We start from the raw sequence: 11232 nt of genomic DNA, 5'->3' as shown, positions 1-11232 counted from the left end.
TTTATTTATTTATTTATTTGTTTGTTTGTTTGTTTGTTTTTGGCTGTGTTGGGTCTTCATTTCTATGCGAGGGCTTTCTCTAGTTGTTGCAAGCGGGGGCCACTCCTCATTGTGGTGCACGGGCCTCTCACTGTCGTGGCCTCTCTTGTTGGCGGAGCACAGGCTCCAGACGCGCAGGCTCAGTAGTTGTGGCTCACGGGCCCAGTTGCTCCGCAGCATGTGGGATCTTCCCAGACCAGGGCTCGAACTCATGTCCCCTGCATTGGCAGGCAGATTCTCAACCACTGCACCACCAGGGAAGCCCTGTAGGTATTTTTTGATTTCCTCTTTCAGAAAACTATATGATACTGATGAAAGAAATCAAAGACGACACAAACAGATGGAGAGATATACTATGTTCTTGGACTGGAAGAATCAATATTGTCAAAATGACTATATTACCCCAAGCAATCTACAGATTTAATGTAATCCCTATTAAATTACTAAGAACATTTTTCAAAAATTAGAACAAAACATTTTACAATTGGTATGGAAACACAAAAGACTCTGAATAGCCAAAGCAATCTTTAGAGACAAAAAATGAGCTAGAGGAATTAGCTTCCTGACTTCAGACTATACTACAAATCTACAGTCATCAAAACAGTATGGTACTGAGCACAAAAACAGAAATATAAATCAATGGAACAGGATAGAAAGCCCAGAGATAAACCCTCACACCTATGTACACCTAATCTATGACAAAGTAGACAAGAATATACAATGGAGAAAAGACAGTCTCTTCAATAAGTGGTGTTGGGAAAACTGGACAGCTACAGGCAAAAGAATGAAAGTGGAACACTCCCTAACACTATATACAATAATAAATTCAAAATGGATTAAAGACCTAAATGTCAGGCCAGATACTATCAAACTCTTAGAGGAAAACACAGGCAGAACACACTTTGACATAAATCACAGCAAGATATTTTTTGATCCACATCCTAGAGTAATGAAAATTAACAAAAATAAGCAAATTGGACCTCTTTAAACTTAAAAGATTTTGCACAGCAAAGGAAACCATGAAAGAAACAAAAAGACAACCCAAAGAATGGGTTGAGAAAATACTTGCAAATGAAGCACCCGACAAGGAATTCAGCTCCAAAACATTCAAACAGCTTGTGCACCTCAATATCCAAAAAAAAAAAAAAAAAATACAAACGACCTAAATAAATAATGGGTGGAAGATCTACGTAAACATTTATCTAAAAAAGACATACAAATGACCAAAAGTCACATGAAAAAAAAATGCTCGACATCACTAATTATTAGAGAAATGCAGATCAAATCTACAATGAGGTATCACCTCACAAAGGTCAGAATGGTCGTCTTCGCAAATCTACAAACAATAAAGGCTGGAGAGGGTGTGGAGAAAAGGGAACACTCCTACACTCTTGGTGGGAATGTAAATTGATACAGTGACTAAGGAGAACAGGATGGAGGTTCCTTAAGGAATGAAAAATAGAATTACCATATGATCCCAGTCCTGGGCATATACCCAGAGAAAACCATAACTCAGAAAGATACATGCTCCCCAATATTCATTGCAGCACTATTTACAATAGCCAGGACATGGAAGCCACCTAAATGTCCATCAACAGAAGAATGGATAAAGAAGATGTGGTACATATATACAATGGAATATTGCTCAGCCATAAAAAGGAACAAAATAATGCCATTTGCAGCAACATGGGTGGACATAGAGATTGTCACAGTAAGTGAAGTAAGTCAGACAGAGAAAGCCAAGTATCACATGAAATCACTTATATGTGGAATCTAAAAAAAACAAAACAAAACAAAAAAACAGAAAAAACAAAAAACAGGGTACAAATGAATTTATTTACAAAACCAAAGTAGAATCATGGATGTAGAAACAAATTTATGGTTACCAGGGAATAAGTGGGGGAGGGATAAATTGTGAGATTGGGATTGACATATACACACTATTATATATAAAATAGATAACTAATATGAACCTGATGTATAGCACAGGGAACTCTACTCAATAGTCTGTAATGGCCTATATGGGAAAAGAATCAAAAAAAAAAAAAAAGAAAAGAGTGGATATATATATATGTATAACTGATTCACTTGGCTGTACACCTGAAACTAATATAACATTGCAAATCAACTATACTCCAATAAAAATTAAACAAAAAATAGTGTAATTACTAATTCCAATTAGCAGCTATTCAAAAATGAAAGAAAAAGCTAAGTTGCCATTATGGATATATAACCATCTGAGTCCTTAGAAAAATATAATGATAAATATATGTAAGTATATAATAATAGTAATAATAACAACAACAATAAAGTCATAATAGATTTTGAGCTCTTAGTCGAACATTTTGGATGGAAACTGTCCACTCTCTAAGGTCATCAGCTGGTTCTGAAGGTCTTACATCAGCAGTTTTCTAGCAAAGATCAGAGCTTCTATAACATCCATGAGAATCTTCAGTTCGCGGGGCTCACCTGGGGAGCCTTCCAATTGTGTGGAATTATGAATTGATTCTTTAGTTACTGTGATCAGTTCAGTGCTTTTTTTCCCCCAAAAATACACATGTTGAAACCCAATGCCCAACATGATGGTATTGGGAGAAGTGCCCTTGGGGAAGGGCTTAGGTCGGGAGGGTGGAGACCTTCTGAACGGAATCAGTGCCTTGTAAAGAGGACAGGGAAAGCTCCCTGCCCCATCGCACCAGGTGAGGTATCAGGGAAAAGTCAGCCATCTAGGTAGCAGTTTCTCTCCAGGAATCATGTCTTCCAGACCCTGATCTTGGACTTCTCAGACTACAGAAATATGAGAAATAAATGTCTATGGTTATAACCCACCCAGTCTATGGTACTTTGTTTGTGGAGCCAAATGGACTAAGACAGCTGTGAAACAAATATCCAAACGTCCACACTCAGGAGGTTCACAGCTGTGTTTGTTGTTAAAAGTACCTGATATGGTCCCTCAATGAGGTTCAGGGGCAGTTTTGCTCTGATGTCTCTTTCAATAGATAAAATTAACTGGTTGAATATCCTAGAAGGCTATTGATTAGATGTAGTGAGCAGGCAGCCTTTGTCTTGGTGCCAGGAGTGGGTGTTATACATGAATCCTTTCCATTATCTTGTGTGTCCAAATGCAATAGGGCAGGGATAGTATTGCAGGGACATGTCTCTAAATGCATGGTTCTTCCAGTTACCACCTCACAGGGTGAAAATTGATTTTTCTTTGAGGTAGTTGATAATGATGTCACTAGTGCTAAGGGGAGGACCTTTGGCCAAGTTTTGGAAATTTTGGATAATTTTAATTTAGGGAGCTACTTTTTCAACCTTTCCAGAAGACTGTGGATGGTGATGACTGTGTAGTACTGAGTCATAGTGACACCTTACAGGGTTGTTTTATAAAGATTCCTGTAAGGTGAGCACCTCAGTCACTTGGTATGAATGTTGCTACACCACAAGTGGAACACACATTCAAGAATCGTTCTATGAACTCTAAGGGCTGTAGCCTTCTGGCAAGGAATTACTTCAAGAAAGCCAGAAATTAGACATAAAATAAATAAAATATATTCAAATTCCAGACTCTGGAAGCTGAGTTAAATCCATCTCAGTGTTCAAAGGGCCCTAGAGGATTGTTTCTGTGTGCCTCCCTTACAGTTTCACAGGATTTCATTGTTGGCTGCTTACACAGAACTGAAAAATTACCTTAGTTGTGTTTTTTTATGATTTTTGTGGGGGTTTTTTTGTTTATTTGTTTGTTTTTAGTTTCCACATGTGTTGATTTAAGATAGTCACCGATTTGCCTGTACTGAATTCACACTCCTTCGGATGGGACATGTACCCACCATCCCTGACTCAGGAGGGAACTGGAACCCACTGTCATCTGATTGAAACAGCTAACCTGGTGTCAGGACTCTCTGGAGCTCGGGTTCTATTGTCCCATCTCAGAAAGAATTCAGCCAGAGGCAAAGCGATAGGCAAAGTCTGAGTTAATTAGCATAGGATGCTTGTGAGAGATACAAGCGGGAAGCCAAGCCCAGAAAACAGAGAGGGCCACATTTTTATAATCAATGAAAAAGTGGGAGGGGAGAAGAAAACCTTCTTTGTCATTGTTGGGTAGACATCAAGTCTTACATCACCAATTCCTCCTTTAACCCTATATGGTCTAACCCGGAAGGTCATGACACTATTTAAATCATATGTATATTAGCAGAAGGGTGGCAACATATACTAAAATATGGTAATTCATCTCAGGTTTCTGTATAATGTCCCCTCTCACCTATATTTCTGTCCTGGCTACATGCAGAAATGCTACTCTTCAAGGGTTATTAACTCCCTGCCTTCATGTAACAAGATTCAGACCACATATCTATTGTCTTGTGTTTTAACTATCAGGATTTGTGGCTTGAGTGTGTCTGACACTTGGATGCACCTGGTCTTCCTTCTAGGTAGAGTAGATTGTTGCTTGGTTACTGGATTCTTTTCTTGAGTGGTCATTAGCTTACAGAAGTCTCCCAAACTCCTATAATTCCCTTTCTGTCTTTAATCCCCTCATGAGATTTCTAAACTAATTGTTCAATTATCCTACTCTATGCCTATCAGTACCATGTAGAGAAGATTAATAGAGAAGTTTAACTTATATTTATTTGAAAACATCTGATGTCACAAAGTGTGAGATTGCAGATTATCTGAATGAAGTAGCTAACTAGAATTTTTCTATTATTTTTAATATAAAATCAATTTCTTATTTAAGACTGTATATCTTATGACTTTCTTAGCTTCCTCCAGAAAATTTTTTTTTTTTTTTTTTTTTTTGCCACACTGCGTGGCTTGTGGGATCTTAGTTCCCCAACCAGGAATCAAACCCGGGCCCTCGGCAGTGAGAGTGCAGGGTCCTAACCACTGAACCACCAGGGAATTCCCAGAGATTTATCTTTCAGGGTCTAGAAAGTTGAGAACCAGATTAAGGCCACTCTTGGGTAAATGATCTGCTACAGCATTATCTACAGCTTTCATAGTATCTAATTTTGCACTGCCTTCCCCTTTATATGCCAAGTCTCTAGGGTGTAGGCCTGTCTAAAAGTTCCTTACCTTGTTGTGCATCTGATGATGCTTCCAGCAGATGTGAGACGACCCCCTGCTTTGTTTTCAAAACAACCCAATACCTTGCACTACTCCCAAAACCTATGTGTTTACTCTCTGGTCTTCGCCAATTGACAAGCTCTAGTAACTGCAGTAACTTCTGTCATTTGGGTGGATTTTACATCAGATAGAGGAATATCTTCTAAAGCAAAGATTTTGCTAGTAATACTAATTCCTGGTTAATAATCTCAGTTTTAATTTTGAGGTATGGTCCATGAAAACATTACACCAGGTCAAGGTTATCAACGAGAGAGCCTAACACATGTAAGGAATGTACAGAATTTTCCCTGCTGAAGATGAAACCATTGTGAGCACCATCTTGGTGTTCAGCCATGTCTCATGACTGTCTAATGCAACAAACACCGACTTTGAGCTCAGTGGAACTTAGTGATTTTCAAATCACTTTTTATCTTAATGGCTTTAGATAATTATGTGAGGCTATTTCAGCAGATAGTGTAGGAAGACAAATTGAACTGAGTAAACAATGAGGCAAATCACAAACTAATGAAACAAGAGCCCAGATGTGAGTGTTTCCAGGCTTGGGGGATTCAACAGTTCATGTACCCAGAGAGGGGGTTTGAACAATCTTCTGCATGGAACACGCGCATGTCAGCTCCACCCCCAGTTGACCCACATCCCGTATGGAGGTGGTGACCGCAATTCCCAAGGCCACATGCAGACGTGGAAAGGGACTGGGAGAAGGGGGATGACGCCTCTGAAATTAACTCCTCAGGAGCCAGGGATGCCCCAGAAGACATTCTCCTGCCTTGTGACTAGAACTTTGTCACCAGGGACATGACCATCACCTGTTGTACTCTTTGAATTCCAGCCTTTTGGGGAGAGGCTTGGAATCTGAGACTTTTATGTGAGAGTCTTGCTGTGTCCTTCATCCCTGTCTTCCTATGTTCAGTTATGTCTGTCCAGGATCCTCTTACACTTAGTGACATTAGATTCCTTCTTTTACTAACAGGTCAAAGATGACCTCTGCTGATACTTCTGGTTTGTGCATCAACAGGTAACACGTTTGGAAATTGTCATTTCCATCCTTAAAGCAAGAAAATTCTGAATAAACTGAACACCAATAATCTCCCTGAACCTAACAGAGTCCTGACATTTCAGGGGAAACCCCCACCCCAAAACTAGAGAGGTGGGCACGTCCAGAATCCAGGTGAGATCTGCCCGCTTGGAAGACAAGCTGCTGGGGGAGCACCTACTGTTGAATAACTATGAATGTCGGCAGGACCAGGGTGGACCAGTGTGAGGATGAGCATTTCTGGGGTCCACACCCCATAATTTGTGGGATTTAACCCCAGAAACATCCAGGTCCTCACAGTAAGGATCCATATTTATCCCTTCATGACATCTGTTAGAGGGAAGCAAAGACTAACAACTGAGAAATATCGAAACATACCCAGAACTTCCACCAGGCAGACCCTCCAGAGGAAGAACTATTCCACAAGCTTCTCCTAGGAGGTGAGTAGGAATTCTTATCCTCTCCAGACCCAGGGAGGGGGCACAACTATCAGGTTAAGAGACTAAAAAGGAATAGACAGGGGACACTGCAGCCTGGGAGGGAGTAGCGGCAGGGGATGAGCCACAACACTGGAGACCCTTATGGAGGTCACAGCCCAGACCCAGTTCCACTGAACCACAGGTATTAAACCTTAACAATGTAGAAAGCCCCCTCCCCACACATGACCTCCACCCCAGGGTCCTAGCAGTGGATTAACACTGAAAGATCCACAATGTGCAGACTCTCTCTGGGGAGGGGAACTAGTGATGCACCGAGACCACATCCAGGACATCAGAGCACTGGGGCTTCGGTACCTACAGCTGGGAGACCAGGCTCAGAGCACCTCACTCCTGCACCTCAGGCTCCATTCTCTCTTGTACCCTGATGGTCATGGCCAAAACCTCTCTCCTGCTCTTGGGTATTTGATATGTTCAGGAATATCTATGAAGACTTCACCAGAGACTCAGAACCAGAAAGAGAAGCAGGTTTGTCACAGGGACCTGGTGAAGTGGACGTGGTTGACTAAGTAGTGGGCCTGTCTCCCCATTGGATGCCAGGTCCTGAGGTCCTCGGGGCAGTTGGTCAGGAGGGAAGGTGACCAGCAGGATGGAGCCCGAGGATGGATGTACCTGTGGCCATCCTGGTGAAGAGGTGCCCTGCCAGGGTACAACTCACACAGCTGACCTAGCTCACCTGCCCAGTGCTGCCCCCTCAGACAGGTGACCCTACAGAGCAGCATCACCTGAGTCAGGTGACAGGGGCTCTGCCTTCTCCTCCTTTGACTTCTCAGCGGTCTCCCCTCCACAGGTGGGGTCACTAGGGGACCCCCAGCTGCACTGCTTTGAGTTGTCAAGGGGGTGACTGCACTGGTTTCTGACAATGTGGGGCAAGCCTGGTCCCTTCTTCTGGGGCCCCTGCAGGGTTCCAGGTGCTGCAAAAACAGGCAAACCCAATATGTGTGCACCTGTCTTTGTTTACTTGCATTTGGTCTGTTTGTCAAATCAAGTCACACACCTAGGCTTAGTGCCAGTGGGGGGTGGGCGGCGCTGCGCCTGTGCTAGATTCAGGGAAGAAAGACAGATTTGGGGTCATTGCTGCCAATATCAGGCTGTGTGTGTGTGTGTGTTATTGGAATAGTAGAGGGGGAGTGGGCATTGAGCCCCATGCTTTCTATGCGCGGCTATTCCCTGACATAATATTAGACCACAGGAGCCTCCAGGAGATGAGAGGCCCCCAAACTCCTTGAGAGTGTCTGGACTCACTATAAGTGTCAACTGCGTCCGTGCATCCACAGATCCAGGGAAGGGGCTCCCTGGTGTTTTCATAAAACGCTTGTTTGGGGTCTCCCTACCGAGTATGTGGATTTATTGAGGCTATTTCTAGAGATGATTAAAAATAATATGTTGTCTCTAAAAGAATATTCTGAAGGCAGAAAACAGCCATTTAATACTGGACTAGACACGCTGGAAGGTAACTGCCCTGTGAGCCCAGGCGGGATCCTCCCCTGCAGGGTATGCGCTGGGCTGCAGGGGGCGCTCAGGACCACCCAGCACAGGGCTGCAGCCCAGGCGCGGGCGCAGAGGGGACGGGGGAGGGGTTTGCTCTCAGAGGCTGAGTCTCCTCTTTTCAATTAAAACAATAATTAGGCTCACACCCGGCTTGAGATGGCGGCGGCGGCGGCGGCGGGGGACTCCGACTCCTGGGACGCGGACACGTTCTCCGTGGAAGACCCGGTGCGGAAGGTGGGGGGCGGCGGCACCGCCGGCGGGGACCGCTGGGAAGACGAGGACGAGGACGAGGACGTCAAGTTAGAAGAACCTGAAGAACCTAGAGTGCTAACACCAGAACAATTAGCAGATAAACTGCGGCTAAAGAAATTACAGGAAGAGTCAGACCTCGAATTAGAGAAAGAAACGTTTGGTGTTAATAATACAGTTTATGGAATAGATGCTATGAACCCATCTTCAAGAGATGCCTTCACAGAGTTTGGAAAGTTACTAAAGGATAGAATTACACAATATGAAAAATCAGTATATTATGCCAGTTTTTTGGAAGCCTTAGTTCGAGATGCGTGTATTTCATTGGAAATTGATGACTTGAAAAAGATTACCAATTCATTGACTGTACTTTGCAGTGGAAAACAGAAGCAAGAAAAGCAAAGCCAAAAAGAAGAAAGGTGTGGTTCCCAGAGGGGGATTAAAGGCTACCATGAAAGACGATCTGGCAGGTTATGGTGGTTATGATGGAGGATATGTACAAGACTATGAAGACTTCATGTGACATTTTATCTTCTCCTGGTGTCTTCTTTCTCTTGCCCACAATCCCTTCAACATGTAGCACAACTTCCTTTCCTTTCAGTTCTGCCAAATGCTACAATCAGAAGTGCAGTATCTTTTGTGCTGGTTATTTAACCCCTTGACACTTAGGTGCTAATGTGCAAATGAGGGAACTTGGATCTTGCTGCCAAGGGGTTAAAATTGGGAACCTCCATTGCTACTAAATCATAGTTTAAAAAAACAGACCTAATAATGTTGTTGTTGTTGCTATCTGATTCCATAGCAGCAGTCACTAAATTGGAAACAAAAGTTGCAACATGACAAAAAATTGTGTAGTATTTACCAGCACCATTCAGTAATACAGCCTTAACCATACCTCCTTGAACTACTTCATAACTTGTCAAGAAAAGCAGTCTGCTGCAAGGGCATGGGGTGTGCACCTAGTATTAAAATTGCTTTGCCTTCAAATTGAGCTTGAGAATATTAAAAATACATTGTGAAGAAGACTGCTTATCTCAGAGTGAAGATACGGCGGCTGAAAAGCACTAGTTTGATACTTAAAAATTAAATGACCAAAACCTCCAACTCTGAAGCTGAAGAAGATAAACCTCTCCATTATTGCATTACCAAGTTGTGGAATCTCTTGGACGCATAGACTGTCTAGTTTCTATTTATCAGACTATTCTACTGATGGAGTGCTTCAGATGGGGGAGGGAAACTCCTTACCTGCTTTGTTTGTCTGATTTAAGTGTCTGAGAAACAAATCTTTGTTCTCCGAGGCTGCAGTGGATCAGCTTTAATAGGGTTTTGGCATTTCCTTTCCTTTATAAAATGTGTTCAGCAAACTGCACCAGTTAACTACAGTTTGGTAAATTGTTATGTTAACAATTATGACATCTGCAATGTTTTATAAAGCAACTAGTTTAATAAAGTCACTATTGTGAGTACTTAAATTTTGTGTTACCTCCCAAGAGATATTTTTGGAGAGTACAGAACAAAGCTCTTGGGACTAGAGTTCTCTGTATATTTATAAAGCTTAATAAGTGCTTGATGAGTAGATGTAGTTTTAAAACAAAAATGATTTGCGAGGTCCTTAATAGTGTCACCCTAGAGCAACAACGGTACGGAGCTGCCTTCCTCTTCTTATTTATTGGGGGAAATTGTTTGGTTGTTTAGATACTAAGGCCTAATTAAGTACCTAGAAGAACTATTTATTTGGAGTAATTGAGCTTATAACTCAGGTTGTAGCTGTAAGCAGAGATTGGGTGATCTTCTCTGTTATATATTTTCTTTTAAGCAATTTAACCAAATCTGTGGCTGGAGTCTTATTTTGAAACTGCCACAGAATCAAAAGTAGGGACAGAGCAAAAAATGTTTCAAATTTCTCTTACACAGGAAGTAGGAGCCTCAATCAAAGCTCTGTAGATGACTAAGTGGAAGACAGGACCATCTAAATGATTTGAGGAATTAACCAAAAGCAGTGACTACACAGCAATAATTACAGCCAATAAAGATTGTTTTAAGGCAGACAAGGGCTAAGATTTCCTTAGCAGTAATAATGACATACACTGAATTTAAAATCTATTTTATTATAGAGGTCAGTTTCTAATAAATGGAAATGTATCATCTGTTCCTTAACTATGTAAATAATATTAAATTCCTTTGAAACTGGAAAAAAAAAAACCCAATAATCAGTAGGACAAGGACTGCTGAAGTGTTTAATATTGGGTCCTATTGAAAACACTTACCTAACTCAATAAGACAATGAGAAGTAGGGCTTCAAGATATGTATGTATGTATCTGTGTGTATGTTTGTTTGTTTGTTTGTTTACCCAGTGGTTGCAGAGTTTGCGGACACACTGATTCCAGAAATAGGATATTCAGACATGAAAGCCCAGAACAGGTTCAGGCGTCTGTGTCTTTCAAAGGCTGGTTCACAATGAGGACCTTGCCCTATGTGGGCTGGTCCCTCAGTGGGAGGAGCTCTGCCTGCACAGGGTTTAGGAACATGGCGGGGGATGCATGTCCTCACACAAGGGTGAGGATGTGGACCCTCAGCCTCCCACTAAGCATGGTTTAGGGGCTGACTGAAGTCAGGTGGGCAGTGAAGATACCAGGCCAGCTCGCCACCACCCCAACAGAGACCTGAGAGGGCAGGAAGGCAGCCTGAAGATGACCCAGGAGATAAGCCCAGGCCATCCTGGGGGACCCACGGGGACAGGCATGGAGCCCACTGTGAGGGGGCCCAGGGAGCAGACCACACTCGGGACAGGCCGA

General features: G+C 42.4%; 1 protein-coding gene across 1 annotated transcript; it reads left to right on the top strand.

Annotated features, from left to right (window-relative positions):
- Window positions 1-8331: 8331 nt before the first annotated feature.
- LOC118905283 (eukaryotic translation initiation factor 3 subunit J-like) lies at window positions 8332-9066 on the top strand. The gene is given in 2 exon segments (XM_036871891.1): window positions 8332-8840; window positions 8842-9066. Coding segments are annotated over 2 exon segments (615 nt in total). The 5' UTR covers window positions 8332-8343; the 3' UTR covers window positions 8960-9066.
- The last annotated feature ends 2166 nt before the right edge of the window (window positions 9067-11232 follow it).

Source organism: Balaenoptera musculus, chromosome 12 (genome assembly GCF_009873245.2).
Source record: "Balaenoptera musculus isolate JJ_BM4_2016_0621 chromosome 12, mBalMus1.pri.v3, whole genome shotgun sequence".
Lineage (NCBI taxonomy): Eukaryota > Metazoa > Chordata > Mammalia > Artiodactyla > Balaenopteridae > Balaenoptera > Balaenoptera musculus.
Note: the sequence above shows the minus strand (reverse complement) of the source record. Positions and strands in the feature narration are given on the sequence as shown.